The sequence below is a fragment of the Apaloderma vittatum genome, unplaced genomic scaffold (genome assembly GCF_000703405.1).
Source record: "Apaloderma vittatum isolate BGI_N311 unplaced genomic scaffold, ASM70340v1 scaffold14230, whole genome shotgun sequence".
NCBI lineage: Eukaryota > Metazoa > Chordata > Aves > Trogoniformes > Trogonidae > Apaloderma > Apaloderma vittatum.
Genome location: NW_009692980.1, coordinates 59949 through 79212, shown reverse-complemented (window position 1 = coordinate 79212; position 19264 = coordinate 59949). Strand labels below are relative to the sequence as shown.

The 19264-nt window shown below is 40.9% G+C and overlaps 1 protein-coding gene across 2 annotated transcripts in view; it reads left to right on the top strand.

Annotated features, from left to right (window-relative positions):
- The window catches only part of EHF (ets homologous factor), a 30689-nt gene extending 16647 nt beyond the window's left edge, over positions 1–14042 (top strand). The window contains exons 2-9 of one of the 2 annotated variants that reach the window (XM_009876579.1): positions 2034–2133; positions 4578–4823; positions 5110–5169; positions 7400–7468; positions 7560–7628; positions 10693–10752; positions 12965–13160; positions 13712–14042. In XM_009876579.1, the coding sequence (XP_009874881.1) occupies positions 2037–2133; positions 4578–4823; positions 5110–5169; positions 7400–7468; positions 7560–7628; positions 10693–10752; positions 12965–13160; positions 13712–13811 (897 nt within the window). In that variant the 5' untranslated portion in view covers positions 2034–2036 and the 3' untranslated portion in view covers positions 13812–14042. Of the gene's footprint in view, positions 1–2033; positions 2134–4577; positions 4824–5109; positions 5170–7399; positions 7469–7559; positions 7629–10692; positions 10753–12964; positions 13161–13711 lie in introns of those variants that run through there. The other variant, XM_009876654.1, reaches the window with a different exon arrangement.
- The last annotated feature ends 5222 nt before the right edge of the window (positions 14043–19264 follow it).

Sequence of the window (19264 nt, the reverse complement as noted above, 5' to 3'; positions counted from 1 at the left end):
TAAGAAGTGTATGCATTGCCTGTCAAACATTCTTTATATATCAAGTGAATGAGATAAATTATGTTCATATTGCAGGCTGAACATCTTTACAATCAGTATAACAAATTTAAATGCTTCCTTACACTTTCTCCCTCACAATACTAAATCACTTGAATGTGGGACTGAAGTTGTCTTCTTTTCTAACTTGCATAAATTTACTGACTGATATGGCAGTCATCTTTTATTTGGCTGGAGTAGGACAATAGGTATCTCTCTTCATTGTTAATATTTTATATCTCCACATACCTACCACAAGAAATAAAGTTCTCCTTGCTGGTGGTCAATGAGTCTTAGACTGGCAAGAATGAAGAGGTGAGAACCTCTCTTGGTTTGATTTTGCTATTCCACACAGCTACAAAAAAGGCTCTCAGCTGGTTTATACTGTAAAGCACCATTCCCTGTGACAATTTTTTTAAGGCTTGGGCATCTTAAGCAATTTTTAGCGACCTCTCTCTGTCCCTCTCCTTCTCTAAATGTGGGAATGGGGGAGGAGGGGAACGGAGAGAAGAGAGAGAGACATAGTTTATTTTAAATGACAGAGGAAAATACCAACCCAGATAACATTCAGGCTGTTCTTTAAAATCAAGGCTGTGAGTATAAAGGCTATCGATTCCAAAAAAGGTTGCTGGTATGAGCTTGTAGGGGCTCAGGCTCAGTGGCAGCTTGCTCATTGGTGTCGGGGGTTAAACAGCCAAGACCAGTGACTTAAACTTTCACAAGTCCACTTCGTATTTCATCATCTTTTTAGTTCCAAGGTGAAGTCTACCTGCATGCACATGACATCCTGGTGCCTAACGTTTCAATTTTGCAGACTTTCTGGATTTTAATTTAGACTATTTTTGAACAATGATGTGTGCTTTTCTTTTTTTTTTTTGTTTTGGGTTTTTTTTCTGTGTTCTTATATAAGAATAGCAATCTGAAGCCTTTATAATATTTAACAAATTACTTTCCCAAACTATTGAAGCATGTCTAAAGCTATAATGAATATTTTTAAACTTTGCAACTTCAAACAACTGAAAGATAATGTAAAATATCAAGAATACCTATAACTAGGGAATTTTGTATACCTTCACTAGAACGACTAAGTATATGATAAATACATGACGTTTTTCTAAAATGTCATATAAGTAATTTGGGTGGTTTTTAAGCATAAATCAAATAAAGTACAATTTTACTCATGCTGCTAACGCTAAGATAAGTAGAAAGGAGATTTTGCGTCTACTTAAGAGAAGAAATGCTGTCTTGGGGGTGGTGTCTCTCCAAAATGCTCTTTTTGTTACAACGGCTGTTTCATTTACAAGATCTTTGACCATGTGATTTTTTTTGTTTGTTTGAAATGTATGTCCTGTGATATTTGTTACTGAGAAGTGCTATAGACAGTGCTGACGCAGATCAGATAAGAAACCAGATCAGCTGACAACATATTCTCTGCAATGTTACCTCGCTATAGCATTAACATGTGCGTCCCTCTGTGTGAGGGAGTTTCTGAACGTGGGTTTTTGGGAACCATATAGTTTCATGTGCAATTACTGAAAAGCCTTTTTTCACTCCTAAGAAAAAAAAAAGGAAAAAAAGAAAAGAAACAAAAGAAAATAAAAGCATGGTCAAAACATATTTCTCTTTAAATTAGAAAAGTAAAACTATTTAGTATTTTATTTCTCAAATCTTGGCAGTTTTCCTATATTGCTCTGTCAGGAGCCTTTTATTTTCATTTCACTTCATTTCTGATTACAGATTGTTCATTTATGGATAGGCAGCTGTAGAAACTTGCTTCTTGCATATGCAAATCAATCATGGTAATGTTTATCATAAGCAGATTTTGTGGCAGTGGAAAAGGGGTTGTGGCAACATGTTCTTGATTTCAGTTGTATCTTCTATAAATGGAATTGGCTTCCTCATTTCACCTTAATGGATTTTGTTTGGGGTTCTTTTTTTGCCATTTGCCTCTTGGACTAGACACTATTCACTAAGCAAGCTGTTCAATCCACTTACAGATCATGATTTTGGAAGGAGCTGGCAGAATGAGTATCAATTCCAGCAGCAATCTACTCCACCAGCAGCCTTCCTGGACAGACGGATATTCCACATGCAATGGTAGGAGGAATTCAACAGCTCTGAGCCATTTGTTTTGGGGAGGGGGGGGAAGGGGCTACTACACCTTTAAGCGTGCACAAGTATTATTTTTCAGTAATGCTAATTTACTGGAGTTTCCCTTCTGGCAAGAAAAAAAAAATCCATTTGTTACTTTATTTGTAAAAAATCTTAACTTGCAACATTAATTTTTGAAAGCAACCAGTTTATAGTTCATATCCTTACTGGTTCTTTTTCTTACAATGAATCTAGTGGTGTCAAAAGTGCCAAAAGTTCCCTCTCCCCAGTCCAGAATTCCTTCTCCCTTACCTTTACTGCTCACGCTTTCTCTGAACTAGCATTACCCCTCAGTGCTAGTCACCCCTTTGGTTTTCCAGGGGAATGGTCTTTTTACTCCTTTAATGCATTTGCTTTTTCAGCTGAAGTTTCTAGATAGGTTTCTAATCAGGCTGGCATTACAGCACAACATAATCTGTGCTCAGAGAACATTTTTTCTTACGGTTTTCTGATTATATGGCTGTATATATTAGAAAATCTGTTCATATATATTCTCTCTCCCAGTATAAAACTATAGATAGAGACATAAACATATATTTTTAAATTCTTTTTGTCACTCACTTGACAGATAAACCTTAAAAACTAAGCAAATACATACTGCAGTTGTCATTCTAATCCAAATAAAGCTGCAACAAAACTTAAAATGAAAGTTCCCGCTTGGTGAAACTCTTTTTCTTTTCTATGCATAATTTCTAAATACACGGGAATACGTTAAGTGCACACTCAGTAAATGTGCCGACCTGTCTGTAACAGATGCTTGAGGAAAAAAAAGAGTCGTGAGTGAGTTTCATCTTGCGCAGGATTTCATGAAGGGAAACGGCGCCTGTTTTCATGTTTCCACTGTGAAACTCCTCGGGATTCACTTCGGTTTTAGAGGGACAGGAAGGTGGAAGCTCAGACCAGCCTCTACAATCATTTACCACTTCAGTTCCTTTCACGTAGCTACTCCTTCCTCTCACTAAAGGCTCTCCATTTACACAAGGAGTCTAGTGGTCTCTGAAATTCTTTTATACTTCTGAAGTGACGGGAATACATATCAACTTTTTTTCAGGGAATACCTGATGGCTTCATCAAACCTGTGTTCTCTGAAATACCACACTCTCAATTTCCATATTTGTTCTCCAAATCCTCATTCAAGGAGGATGAGGAACAGTCTTGCAAACTGCCTAAATTACTGACAAGGCCCTTGTTGGCCAATATTGGTATAGAAACCTAAGTAACTGTGGAGCTTTTTTGTGTTTACCTGAAAACTGGCCTCATGCACTCTGTCTCCACTGAAGAGACCTAAAGTCTAGTGGGACCTGAGGCAAAGGGATTTCCCAAAATGTGCCAACTCTGTTGCTTGCAGTCCTCTAGCAATATCTGTGCTTGACAGTACTTCTCATAGCTGTGTGGCTAATCTTTTTTGGGGGGGAGACTGAGAACGAACTGCAGCCACATTCCGGTGTGGGCTAGGCCTTAGCAGTCATTCCTCCTCCTGCAATCTCACATTCCCTTAACCCTAAACCCTTCGTGACCTTGTGAGCATTTTATCGCACCACCTGGTATACTCCACTGTCCTTTCCCAAGGAATAATGTGCACTAAATTCCTTTTGCCAGCCCTTCTGTGGGGCCAGACCAAAGCAGTCCTCCCTTTGCTCTTATGTTACTATCCTCCCCCCACATGCAACTTTTCATCTGCACACGTAGATTATTGCAATGACACACAACTGAGAGCTGTTTAGAAGCTTGCCAAGGAAAGATTCAAACATTCTAACACGAAAACCAAGCAGCTTCTGTAACTAAAAATGAGCTTGAAAACTACATTCAGGAATCACTTTATCTGACTACAGAAATAACGTGCATTCATCAGAACTCCAGCTCCACCATGAAGCTATGGGCCATAATGACAAGCAGAACAATATGAGAGTGCCTTGGCTTTTACCGTTCTTTGACTGAAACCCACCATTCATATTCAGTCTTTATAAAGTACTTTTCCGAAGAAAATTTCCACCTCACATTATGAGAATTCTGCAAGGCTTTTCCACCATTTCCTGATGCCCTAAAATTATTTTCCCACACACAAGATTCAACTTAACCTTTCAAAAGTATTTCTGCGAGGTATCTTCCATCAACAAATCTTAGTGTATTTAACCAGCATTAATAAATTAATTCCTACATATTTAATCTGCCAATAGAGGTGTAAATTAAAAATTCCCAATTTTTAACTGAAATACTGAGGTAAAAAAACATTAACATTACCTTCTCCAGCAACAGCTCCGGAGATAGCGTTGATGACTGAGAAAGGAATCCAGATCCACAGACTTCCAGGGCATGCAATTTAGTACAAAGACCTCTAGCTAAATCTCGTGGTGCTAACAGTGATGGCAAACACCTGTTTTCTTTTCCAGTGTCCAGCAGCTTCTATGGAACCCAGTGGCATGAAATACACCCACAGTACTGGACTAAGTTTCAAGTCTGGGAGTGGCTGCAGCATCTCCTTGACACGAACCAGCTGGATGCCAACTGCATACCCTTCCAGGAGTTTGATATCAACGGGGAACACCTGTGCAGTATGAGCTTGCAGGAGTTCACTCAGGCAGCTGGGACAGCAGGGCAATTGCTTTACAGCAACCTTCAGCACCTAAAATGGAATGGTAAATAGACACTAGGCAGAGATGCATGTACAGTGCTCTGAGCTCTGGGGGCTTTGGAAGTCACTTGCATTCCCCAGAAACCTACCAGGCAAATTTCATTTGCTGTTTGCTACATTGCTTATACTGCTAAATTGCTTACATGTGCCATGTGGCGGAAGTCTGAAGGACCAGGGGAAAGGGTATGTTTCCTGCTCCAAAATCAGCCCTCTGGCTCAGCTGCAGCTCTTGTTGCATGGAGCTAATACCTTTGATTCTTCTGTGGTCATTGTCATATGTTTTCTTGCAGGCCAGTGCGGAAGCGACATGTACCAATCCCACAACGTCATTGTGAAGACAGAGCAAGCAGGTGAGTAACAGTTGGGTAACTTGTCCTTTGCTGGTGACAAAGAGGGCAAACTGTCCATTCCAAGAAAGATATATCAGAATGACATTAAATAAAATGGAAAGTGTATCCTGCAGAATAGAAGAAGTAATGGAGATATCAGACCTCTGCAGTTTCGGCAGTCTATACTGATGTTTGGAGTTGGAAGAGTTTGCAGCACTGAGCAAGTGCAGGTTTGTAGAGGACTTCATCGACAGAGTTCAGAACAACTATTTTCACAACTATTTTCAGTTTAAAAGAAGGAAAAATATTATATTGTGACATGCTGTTAATGTTTGAAACATGAGGAAATTTCCAATTAAAAAAAACTTTGAGCAAAAAAGATATTTTCCTTTCAATTTCTTCATGTTTCAATTAAACTGAAATTCAGGTAGTATTTTTTGTTTGACCTAATCTGCATTGTTCCTTTTGGCAGCGTGCTCATAGCTAGATGTCTTTCCTCCTAGGACTTTGTTTCACCGATAAAAGAACTTCAGCCTGGTTCGATCCTCCTCTTCAGGCACAATTATTTTCCTGGTTCCATTGTCAGAGCACCTCTGTCCGTATTCAAATGATTTCTATCCCACTTGTCCCAGTCTCTCTGTATGTGGGTGTGTTCGTGGGCCACATTTTATTCTCTCCTGGCAGAACAAATACAGATTCATAGTGTACAATGTCTCTGGCAAATGCTGCCAGGCTCTTTATTCAACTAACCTGGAGGAGTCCTGCCTCGCCAGCCAAGGACACAATTCACCTTCGTCTGCTCCCTGCCTATGCCTGTGTAGCACGGGTGACATGCACGAAGCAGCCCCGATGCTTGCCATATAGGAAATTACAGTAATTCTTTAAGTCCTTTACAAGATCTTGGTATAGTATTGCTTTCTCCTCCCACTAGAAATACACAGTGCAGCGCATAATACCTTGGCTGCACATCCTGGAAAAATTGAAGCCCAGGACTAAGTCCTGTGCTGAATCAGGAGTGGTGTGGTAGGGCTCTGGCGATGCCCACTGTTGGCAGTGGGGCTGAGTGTAGTTTCTGTGTGGGGAGGAGCAGGAGGTGCGGACTGGGGCTGCTGGGGGAGCTCAGCAGAGGCAGGGCTGGGGGTTTGGAGAGGAAGCCTGCCTCCTCCTAGTAGACCGTCACAGTCGCAAAGACATGGGTACTGAAAAAGGCCAAAATGGGAAGACAAGCTGTCTCCCCACATCCTGGCTCATAAGGCCTGTTTTCAGAGGCAACATTAGGCAGATCAGGTGTCCAAGCAAGCAAAGGGTGTGTACTGTTGTAGGAACACAAGCTCTGGGTGCCCAAACATGTAACTATTACTTAGCATGCCTGCTAAATTCCTATGTCATAAGTGGTAACTCAGCCAAACGTGATGATTTAGCTTTAACTCACTTCTGGGGTTTTTTTTCTTTCATTTATATGAACATGAAAAAAACCCAGGTAAAACTTAGATTTTAACCTTACATCTAATCCTCCCTGACTGGATTCAAAAGAAAAGAGAACGCTTGAAAGTTTCTGACCTCAAAAATGCGCTGGAAAGAGAGTAATTTCCTGATGAATGGACAGGTCGTAATGACAATACTTCTCTTCTGCTTACATTGATCCATCTGATTGGAAGGTGACCAGAATTGTTCCTCTTTAATCATGAAGGTGTTTTTTAGGTTAAGGATGGGGACTTGACTTGCCTGAAATAAAATGGCCCTTCATCTAGGATTAGGCTTTGATGTTTCTCACTACGTGCTTACACATGAAGCTCTGTTTCAGAGGGAACTTTCACGTTCTACCATTATAGAAATAAATACTCATTATAAACATCTTCCTGTTTTACTAAATATTTGAGAACACTTTCATCTCTATGGCACCAAAGCACTGTCATAATCTCCAGGACCTGAGAGTGCAAGACTGAGTTGGGCAGAATTAGAGTTGAACTGGCTTCCTATGTCTCCTTCAAGGGCAGACATAAATGATATATTATCCAGGAAAAGGAAGAGCCTATTATATTATTTCTAGAAATCAGAGCTTTGTGTAAGTACATTTGCCAGAGTATGCATAGCCCAGCCATAATCTGAGTGAAACAATATTGTGTAGAGCCCCTTCGTTTCTTGATTACCTTCATGGCTCTTTTTTTTTTTTTTTGCACATTTCTTACTCCTCTGTGCTGAAAAATATTCTTTTAGTGATCTGATTTTCCTTTTGGTCCTTTACGTTCAGATCCATCCTTAATGGTGTCCTGGAAAGAAGAGAATTACCTGTATGACAGTGGCTATGGTAGCACAGTAGGTAACTAACATCCCAATACTCCAAGAATTTCTGAGATGGTTTTATTGTTTTCTGAGGCTATTACTATACATGTGTTCTTTTTAATTCCCAGAGCTATTGGACAGTAAGACATTCTGTCGTGCTCAGATTTCCATGACGACACCTAGTCACCAGCCTCCCGGTAAGGAACATGTAATTTTATTGTTAATTGTCTGTCACTTGTCCCAGAGGTACCGTCATACCTCATATAGTCTTTTGTAGGATTGAAATAGAGCCTCCAGTAATTTTAAACTAAGTAATACTAATTCTGATAGCTCTTTTAGGTAGTGACAGGACTAGAGGGAATGGATTGAAGCTGGAGATAGATCGGTTCAGGTTGGACGTGAGGAAGAAGTTCTTCCCCATGAGGGTGGGCAGACCCTGGCACAGGTTGCCCAGAGAGGGGGTGGCAGCCCCATCCCTGGGAGTTTTTCAGGCCAGGCTGGATGGGGCTCTGGGCAGCCTGATCTAGTGGGAGATGTCCCTGCCCATGGCAGGGGGGTTGGAACTAGATGATCCTTCAGGTCCCTTCCAACCCTGACAGTTCTATGATTCTATGATTCTATGACCATTATTACAATCGTTTGCTTTAAAGAAATGTTTCTCTCTTTTCTCCGTGAGGATAAAGAAGATCAAATAAATCTGCAACCTCCACGTCTCTTTTAAAGTGTCTGAGTCAAAGGGGAAGATAGCAGTGTCAGGGAGATGAGATGTCGGAGTTCCAGCAGTCTTCTGTGGTGTGTCTGGGCATGGGCAGACAGGTGCATGTTCCTCCACAGGAGCCTGTAGGCCCAGTAGGTTGCTGAATTTGGGGCCAGGTTTTGGGGTCGGCCTGGGCAAACTTAGGACAGGCACCAAACCCTCTGCAAAACTACACCGGCAGAGTGGCTTCCCCTTGCAGCTCGTCTCAGCCCACAGCAAGGCAGGTGTCTCGCGCCTCTTCACCCCTACATGGTGCTTCAGAGATACAATCTCCCCTGCTCAAGGGCAGGAGAAAGAGCAAAGCCATTTACTGCGGTGCCTGGTGAAAGTGCAGGCTGGGCACATGTGTCTGGGGAGCTCTGCAGGGTGCAAAAGAGGGGGAGGCAGCAGGAAAAGAGGGGAGCAGAGATGGTGGGGGAGCAAGAAAGGCGGGAAGGGGAAGGAGAGAGAAAGGCGGGAAGATGGATCCTTCTTAGGAGGCTGTTAAGCAAACAGACCCAAGGGAGAAAGCAGTGGAAGTCCTGGGAGGAAAGGAAAAGAAAGCTCACCGCTGTACACGCAGCCTCACAGGCCCCGTCTCTGCACTGGGGGTGACAAAAAAAAACCCAACCAAACTTTCTCTGCTGCCTCCGCCCACCCTCACAAGATGGCTACCAGGAGTTCAGGACTGGGGACCTGGCAAGATCCTGGCATGGTGTGTTTACCTGCTGACTGCTTAGGCCTAGAGCTAGGGTGGCACGCCAAGGGCACAGCCTCCTGTAAAGTCTAAATTTGTATATCCCGTAAAAAAAAAATGGCTCATTCCTGAATCATATGCAAATACTGTGCAGCCTTTTGTCAAAGGTTTTGCAAGACAGCTTTGCTGAAACTGCATCGTAACTCTTTTCATCTGTCAGGCCCCAGCCTCCCAACGTGGCATGTTTGAAACCGGTCTCCACATAGGAGTGGAGGCAGAGCGGGAGGCTATTTACACAGCTGAAATCCAGAATAAATCACCAGCTAGGCAGAAGGCAACTGAACTTCCAAGAATAAATCTCCAGCGAAGTGGAGCATAACAAACATTTGCACACAAATTGTGGGACTTTGAAATGAGAAGAATTTAGATAGGAGGGTAAATAAAGGACTGGGCCTTGCTATCCTCGCCTGGAGTTCCCACAGATTTTTAATAACATCAGGGGAATCATAATCTGAAGAAAGGCAGTGAAATAAGCCTCATTTCATATTTTTCCCCCCAAGCTGAGTGAGGTTCAGACTAGTTCCTGCTCCTTGTGAAGGGGAAGGCAAAATGACTCAGAGTGCCTTTGCTGCTTGGGGGTCAGGGACAATAGTTATGTCAGGCTCAGAGCAGTGGAGGTTAGGCTTATCCTCACTGACCTGTTCAGTTTATGTTTCCAGTTATGTATGAATAAAGCCAGTGTGCGAATAGCTTTGCATCCTCCTTTTCACATGCAGTTATTGCAGTTGCTTGTGCAAATCTGACAAGTTTCTATGTAAATGAATATTTCCTGTGAGTCATTTTCCCATGCAAATGCCCGGTTTCCATGAAAAGTATGATAATCGTGTATTCATAGAAGCTGGGAAAACATGCGTGGGACCTTAAGCTTTGTTTTATGGAATTCAAGCACAAAGTATGCTGAAAAGCAAACACAGAAGGGGCTCCCTCTCAGAACTATGCTGCAGATTTTGTGAGACTGAAAGTGATCAGATGAAAGCTATTCATTAATGACAAGAGTGGAGCCAAGCTGTGGTGGTTTGAGGGTGGGAGGGATGAACGTGCAGACTGTGAGGTAGGTTAAAGTCATGAGCAGGCGAAACTTTTCTTTCTCCTCATTTCTGAAGAAACACTTGTGCCAGAAACTCTGTTCCTCCTCTGGCTGGTTGCAGGTGATAAAGTGCCATCAATGAGAAATGGCTTATTTCTATGGCTCCAAGCCACAGAAAAATAATATATGCACGTCCAGCTGCCAAAACTCCTACCAGCTCAGCCCCGCTCCTCCACCCTGCCTCCCTCCCCAACAACAACGCTTTGCCAGTTCATTATGTTTCAGCCAGGTAGGTGTTCTGTGCAGTGGTACCAGCGCATACATTTCACATTAGATCATCTCTTCAGAAACAAATAAGCCCCCAAAGATACATGCTTCTGCAAAGACTAAGACATAATGGGACAATTCAGGATTCCTTTTATAGACATGACCATCTTATTTCTCTCTCACACACACATAACATGAGGTGAGATATTTGTTAGTCAAATTTAGGTTTCAAAAGCTAAATGTTTACCTCTGCATTCATTCTTTATTCATCAATGGTCCTTTGTGAAGTGATCAGCATACAGTACAGAAAGCAAAACTCTCCCCCTTCCTCCTCACTTAGATTACCTTTTGAAAAGTGATTATCTTTAAAAGAGATATTCATTCTTTTTTTGTGGTTTTATTTCTTTCAACCTGCTAGTCAATGGAAAGCCTTTAATCAAATTTACAAATAGGCTTCATTTTCCTTCTCTGTAGATTCTTCAGATGTGAAAAAATCGCAAGATCATACCCCAAAGTCCCATACCAAGAAGCACAGTAAGTTGACATCCATGTTTTTAGTAGTTGGTTGATTGAAGGAAAAGAAATATGTTAAAAACAATTGCCTTTCAGGAGGGAAGAGGAAGTATGTTGAAAGCCAAACTGATTAGATTGTTTTTGTCTTTGAATCTTCTAAAGTTCTGACCATTTCCAATACTGTTTGCTTACATTATTTTTGACTCAGTATTATCATACTTTTCAAATCGTGTTGATCAGTGAGGGCTTATGGGGGAGCAACTAGAAACCAGTTGCCTCTGCCTTATGTTGAGTTGGGCTGGTGGACTGCAGTAAAGGAAGAATGAAGGAGACCCAATATTAAATCAGGAAAATCTGTGGGCTGCTAGGTGGAGCATGCACCAGAGACCTCGTTCGGCATCTCCTTGCCATGTACAGTGTCATCAACAAGCACCTGCCCCTCAGTCCTGCCACCTTCTCCTCCACTGATGACAGTCTTTCTGCTTCCTTCATCTGCTTTTTCTGTTAGTTTTGATTCAACCTGAATCTGAAAATGTTACCATAACTGTATTTTCTGGACACAGTTCCATTAATGTTCTCTACTGAGATTTTTATGCTAAAAAATCCTGTGTTATTCCCTATTTATAACAGGAAAGCGTAGTATTGGTCCTTCACTGCATTTAGTAGTATTTGTTTTCATCCTGTTTCAACATGGTCTCCAGATTTTTTGTCTCTTCCTGAGTTCTCTTTCTGTGACTTTGTCCAGTCAGAACGTTGAGTCATAGGTGTTGAGTCACAGGCTGGGCTTGATGATCTCAGAGGTCTTTTCCAGCTTCAACAATTCTGTGGTTCTGTGATTCCTGAACTTTTGATGTGTCCACATATATTTTGTTTCATTTTTGTGTGTATATCAAGGTTGTTAATGAAAGGATTAGGTAGGACTTGTCTGAAGACATACCTGTGAAGAACTGAGGTCACCTGGTTTGTTCAGCTTAGAGAAGGCCGAGGGGTGACCTCGTCACCGTTGAAAACTTCCTTAAGGTGGGCAGCAGAGTGGTGGGTGCTGATATCTTCTCCCTGGTGACCTGTGAGTGGAAACAAGGAAATGGAGTGAAGCTGCATCAGGAGAAGTTCAGACTAGATGTTAGGAAAACGTTCTTCACTGAGAGGGTAGTCAGACGCTGGGACAGGCTCCCCAGGGAAGTAGTCAGACTACCAAACCTTTCGGAGTTCAAAGAGCACCTGGACAAAGCTGTTAGTCATAAGGTTTACATTTAGGCAGTCCTGCAAGAAGCAGGGAGATGGCCTTGATGATCCTTATGGATCCCTTCCAACTTGAGGTATTCTGGGATTCCAAGAATATAGACAAGGGCACTTTGCCATGCTGGGCTAATCCCCTGCATTTCCAGTTTATTCAGTACTGCTCTGTATCATGATCTATTGAGTATGTCACTGATGTCCAGATAGACTAAGTTCACCACATTTTGCTGGTTCTAGAAAACAAAAATAGCAAAGAAAAATATCGGATTATTTCACTGAAATTTGCTATTACTTCGTTCATAAAGTACTGCATCAGACTTGTTGGATTTATTTTTTTTTCTTTCTGAATTTTTCTGGCAGCATCTCTACAGTAACTGTGGGATGGATTTGTGCTTAAATTGGGACATCTTCCTGTTGAACTTAGAGATCTGGTTTTTGCCTTTTCTCATGTCATGGTCAAACTTTTTAGACCCTTTTCACATACAGTTTTGGCTAGCCAGTTTTGTCATTATTCCTCTATCTGCCCTAAACTGTCTTACATCTTTAAGCCTATGTAAGAAACCTGGGTTATCTTTCACGTACTGCATGATAATATCAGGTTACATGCCACACTGTAGAAGAATATCAGGGAAAATAGGAAAATGAAATGAGGGGAAGTCTTAAACATGTTGTCTTCAGGGCAGAAACAGTGCCAAAGGCAGAAAGGAAGCAGTGGGTGGTTTGGACTTTGCTTCGCATGATTCCTGGGGCTCCTGTCTGCCTGCCATGGGGCTCAGGCTTCTGAGGGCTGACACTCACTTCCAGCCTTAGTGTAGCGGCTGTTTTTTCCTGTATATCTCTGACGTGAGAGTCCTGTGCTCTAGTAACTATGGCCTCTCCTTACGGAGTGGTCACCATCTGTAGATGACACACTACGAACGTGACATAAAACTGGCAAGCATAGCCTGGAGACCTCTTGAGATACTCCTTCCTCCCACCCCCTTTCCTCTTTCAGACCCTCGAGGAACTCATCTTTGGGAATTTATTCGAGATATTCTTCTAAATCCTGAGAAAAATCCGGGTTTAATCAAGTGGGAAGACCGGTCAGAAGGTGTCTTCAGATTTTTAAAATCAGAAGCTGTGGCTCAGCTCTGGGGAAAGAAGAAAAACAACAGCAGCATGACTTACGAGAAACTCAGCCGGGCTATGAGGTGAGCTGAGACTCAGGCGTGGAAAGAGACTACCTCAATGGAGAAGCTGGTTGACTTTTAAAAATGAGTTCTTTTCAACAGTATTCAGAAACTAGACATATCTTTCACTCCTTAAAATAGGTTTACAAGTTCTCTGTGAGGATTTTCTTTACTCTTTGCTTTAACATCCTGGGCATTTTTCCATAATCTATGAAAGCTCAAAATGTATTTTAAAATAGAAGCTGATATTCTTTCCTGGTCTGATTTCAGATCCTGGCTTACCTGGAAAAAAAGACCATGAAATCTCATGAGACTGTGTAGTAAATATGCTAGTATGCTAGGACCTGAAACATGGTGAAATTCAAACCCAGAAGTTAATTAATAGACAGTAAAAAAAAGCATCAATTTTTTTCTTTTCTTTCAGTTATAATAATCCTGATTACTATATCTATATATGCCAACAGGATATGAAGTCTTTTCAGCTAACTGAACGATGGGCTGCTTAGCAGTGACCTTTTAGGACCATAGGTGAATTTAATCTTAAAATTTTTTCTATTTTTTTATTTTAACAGATACTATTATAAAAGAGAAATCCTGGAGCGTGTGGATGGTCGGAGATTAGTATATAAATTTGGAAAGAATGCCCGCGGCTGGAGAGAAAATGAGAATTAAATCTGTCAAGAAATAACATTTAAACCACCTGGATGTAAATATTTAAAGACTATTTTCTTATATTTATGTACCAAACTGGGGTGAAAAACCAATTCTACTTCTGTTGGGAAGAAGGAACATTATCATTATTGGTGTTAAAATTACTTTATTTGAAGTATGTCCTGTATGGGGAAAAAATGTACACAGTTTTCTGTGATATAAGATAACATTATAGAATTATGATTATTTTTCCCTTCTTGTGAAGTTTTTATCTTCTTCTTTTTTAAAAAAAAAAATCATACAGGCATAATGTGATATATGAGTCATGTAAAGAAAGGGAAGGAGCAAAACACTAGGGCATTTAGGGAGTATGATAATCCGCTTTGGAAGGCAACCGTAAGTGGAGGAGACAGTAAAGCATCTCTGAGCCAAGTAGTCTTCTTCTATAGTCAGCTGATTTAGAGCTTTCATTGGCCAATATCGCTTGTTCCTTCCCTCCTCTGATTTTGGAGTGTTTTAACACTTCGCTGGCTTCCAGTTGCTTTTGTTGAGTCCGGCGGCGGATTCCTCTTCAGTCAGCTTATTCCAGCCACAGAGAACTGGGACTCTGCAAGGCAGCTGTCAGCATTTATTTGAAGAACGTGTACTACCTCCACCACTGGGACCTGCTTTTGTAGGCAGAATTTTAGGGCCTGACCTTACCTGCTACTGAGTATCCGCCCTGATCTCCAGAGAGCATTCAAGTCATCCCTGGAAAAGGGCTATTTGTTTTTAACTAACATCTTCGAGGCAAGCTGCAGGAAGAGAGTCAATCTCAGGGACCAAAAGCTATTGAAGGAAGATGTTTGTTTTCTGACTGGGCAAACTTACTATGAGACACCAGCAGAAATACTAATACTCCTTCCACTCCCTTATATTCCTAACTAAAGCGTTCAAATCCATGTCACATGAAGCAATGAGGAGGTGGGCAAGCAGAATATGTGTTAATCCCATGGGATAAAAGAGCAGTCTCCCCAGTTCCTTCAGGTGTGTGGTCCTCCTGGCAGGTCAAGTGTCACTTGGACAGGTACTTTCAGAAAATTTTTGAGAAATGCAAAGTTCTATTGCATGTAAAATAAGAGTATTCCATTCTATGATTCTATGATTTGCTTTTCTCAAGCCTATATTGTACTTCTATTCGTCAACTGTACTTGGAATTCTTAGCTGGCGAAAACCCACCATCACAAAGACACTGAGATTTTGGGAACATTTGCATCTGGGTGTTTTGGGCTCACCTCTTGTAGTGCTCTGTGGAGACTGAATATTCACTGGCAGCTTTTTTTTTCTCCAAGTCACAAATGCTTCCGGCTGGCACCAAGCACATGCAGAACGTGGGGAGATAAAAACTAGAGGAGGCAGCACTTCACCAGGTCAATGAGTGTGCGTGATGTGGGAGTTGAGAAACAGGATTTTCTTGATGATGTTAACAGAGGTGAAACCAAGATCAATTACATCTTAATTTTTCAGGGATGAGGAATCTGGAAAACAATAACAGGGTTTAAGAAGTCCAGGACAAAAAAAAAACCAAAGCAAACAAAAAAAATCCCAAGAAAATTAAGAACATTAAATCCATCCAATATCCAATCTCCAGGGATTTGAATCCATATCAGCTTGAATTGCAGCAAGACGCAGCTGGAGGTTGTAGGATATTCCATTTTTTTGTCCTAAAAGGAAATGTAGATGAAACCAAGAGGCGACAGAATTATCAATATAAATGGTAGCAAATGTGCTTAGCAACTGTCTGTAGGCAAACATGAGCCTAACTTGTTATCTACACATGTAGGACATGTCAAACAATAACACCACCGCCTACCCTGTGTGTGCCAGAGCTGTCACCATCAATTACCCATACATGGCAATTTTTACTTTTCATAACCTGGGTGGAGAGAGGTTCATCTTATTTACAAACCAAATAAGTCCTCTCTGTACTTCAAAGCATTTTTTTCTCTTAATCTATCTCTTTTTGTTTGTTTGTTTTCGACTGATCGTGCTAGCCATGCTTTTGCACAACTCAATAATTTATGTTTTTTAGCTTGATTAGCTACATTCCACTTCCTTTACCATCATTTTGCAGTTCATATAGCAAGAACCAGGCCACCAGACAAGGATATCACCTTCACTTTACTCCGAAAACCATTCCATCCCACCACCCCTTGGTTATTGGCAGCCCTTTGCTCCATGCTCTTCACCCTCCCCCCTTGCCCACTCCTCCAATACCTTGGGTGAAAATCTGCAATTAGTGGTACTGTCACAAGTCCGCAGTGCTGCCGTACCTTATCACAGGTTAGCATACATCCTACAGCAAAAGATTGCGATATCTTCCTAAAGCTGTTTAATATCTGATGTCTCACCAAAGATAAAAGGAACTTGTGATACACACGTCACCATTTGGTTACCGAGCAGCAGCTAAACTTGCTTTTAAATGCTTTGAAAGATAAAGCTATCCTTGGAAGCGTGCTGTATAAGTCTAGAGAGTGATTTGCGCGAGGGTGCAGTATAAACGCCAGTCTTCCGCTGTGGTGTCTTTCAACACGTGGAAGTCGTGCAATTATCTATTTCCACCCTGCAAAACTTTCTAGACTACGTACTTGTCATTCAGCATGACAATGGCACAAAGTTGGAATAGAAATCAGCCAAGAGTTACTCCGTTTTACAAATATATTAACCCTTACCTAAGACAAACACAAAAGGACTGTTTAAAACTACAGTTCTTGCCAAGGACAGATGCAACCAACCAAAAGGAGTCTTTATACCAGACTTGAGCAAATGGAGAAAATGAAGAGATGAATGTTTATGTAAATTGCTATTTAAACAAAAAGCATTTCTGATTGCTCTTTTATTTTATATTTTAGAGGCTGAGCAACCATATTTTTAGATGTTTCCTTTAAGTTAGCAGCTGCTGAACTGGTAGCACGATGTGTATAGATTTTTATTGTACCATAATTTTTCGTATGTATAAAGCTCTAGATAGGAAAGTATATTATATTTATATAGTTACCTGCAAATCACAGTGTCAAAGGTGTTGGCATGGGCACTCTCAAACTGTATTTTCTGCACAAAATTAGAGCAACTTACTCTAAAAACATCCTGAGAAACTACGTAGGCTGGTGAACTACACAGACATTGAAATGTTTAGTTATATTTTCATTTTTCTTTCTGCAGCACATTGCATAATTCCTGCTTGCATCTCACAGCATCGTCATCAATGTATACATGTGGAAACAAATCCACAACAGATATTTCACTATTGCCATTGTAAATCTCAGCTTGGAGACTATGTATCACAAAACGGTTCTAAGGACTGTTTCTATTTTTGTGGATATATTACAAATTCAAATAAAACACTCATGAAAGAAATTTTTGGATTAATATTTATCTTCTAAGTCTTGAGATTGGAAGCGACTAACATTAATTCTTCCAGTATTGGAGGATATTTCAACACTGGTGAAAGGACCGATGTAACTACCACAAAATCCAGTAGCTTAATTTTACTAGTATGCTGAATAGCCCATCCTCTTGTGAAGATACTGGATTTTCAAACCTGCTTTATGTCTCACGGGCCATGCTGGAATACCCGATTATGTCGACATAGTAAGACTGCCTTTCTTGTTTGGCTGCTAAACTCTACAAAGGACTTACTTCAGCACTGATTTAACTGGAAGGTGTTTTGAAGTGTGTGCAAGGGCTAGGATGATTAAGGATGCTATTACTCATGCTGAGCATTTCCTTTGCTAAATCAAAGCAACTAAACCTACGAAATCCTGCCCTTTGTATTATTTTTCCATCTAGGCGGCGGCTGCAAAAGCACTCAATGAACAGAGAGAACATCTCTCCTGATCTGGCCTGCGTCTTGATGAAAAAAATTGAGATGCCCTTACAAATGGTGTGGAGCAGCACGGCTGCTGCCACCACCTGCGCTTGTCGCTATGCCAGCGTGTCTGGAGCTGGGCTTCAATCTCAAACTGGGAGCTTCATTGCAGTGGGATGAATCACGTCAGCACTCTCTATGATCTGCACACATGCTTAACTTTAGGCAAGCGAGCGATTCCCCTGCGTTTGAAATCATGTGTTTGAGGACCGTGGCTCTAAATGTGGTCAGTCTGGATTGAATCAGCCTATATTTGAACCCAGAATGTCCAGGGACTCAAACATTATGTCCACGCAAGTAGAAGAATATGTCTGAATGTTTAAACACAGGTGCAACCCCCATGTTTAGTATGTAAAACAAGGCCAGTGCCCCAAAAGGTTTGTCATAGTTTGGTAGTTTGGGAATCCCAAGCCAGGTTTCAAAAGGAATTAGAACCGGATTTCAAGCAAGTTCAGACTGAATTTTAAGTGAGCACACAGCTGGTTTTCCAGTAAATGATTGGCCCTTTTGTTTCAAGCAAGCTAAGGCAAATATTTGAGACAAAGACAAATGAGAACATTGTTTGGAACCATGCAAATAAATGCACACTTAAAAAGCCCAAAACTCTTCTTTGGTTGTGATTTAAAATCAAGCAAAACTTCAGCTTTTGTCTGAATTCTATGAAATAAAATTCCCCTGTGAAATAAAATTCCGAGTTTGCAAATCCTATGCAAATTGAGACTAAGTAAGAGTTTTGTAAACAGCTTACCAAGCTACATCTAAACCCATTATGAATTTGTGGGCATGTCTGCATCAAGGATGAGTGAGAATTGCTTTGGGTGAGTGAAATCTGGTGCTGCAGAAAGATAACCGATTAAATTACCAATACTTCCAAAACCTGTAAGCAGGATAATTATTGGAAAGATAGATCATCTATCTGGATTTTCAGCATTTCCTCCCTTGCTCCCTTGTTGCTGAACTTTGCACAACACTGTCTAAGACCTCAGCTTTGCACCAGCCGAGAATTTCCTCAGACTCTTGCTGCCTTTCCCCAAATGTTTAGCTCCTTCAGTCACCTGACTCTGTTTCAGCACATGAAAATGTTAGAGAAAGTAATAAGGAAAGAAAATTAAAAAAAAAAAAAAACCAACAAACCAACTCATAGGAGAAGGAGTAAGTGGCCAGGTCTTACTGCACCGAACATTTCTGTATGGAAACACAGAAAAGAATTATGACATCTGACTCTCTATTTATAGTCTTATCATCAGAAGTTGCTTGCAAAAATTAAATGTAAGTTACTGTTTACAATTCAAATTGTAACTGTGAGGAGAACAAGAAATTAAAGCAATATGCCTATATGCACTGCATAATCTTGTGAGACTAGAAAAAAATATTTAATCATGAAAGTAAAATTACCGAAGAACAATTTCTGCTAAAGAGTTTCCCCAGTCCTTCTTTAGCATGGTGTGATATTCTCCTTTGCTTCTACCCAGTTTTACTTCCTTATTCAGATTTTATACTGTTCCTGAGAACAAGGTGCTTTGTGTGAGATTGGGGATAAGTTTAGGCTAAATAAGTGACATCCATA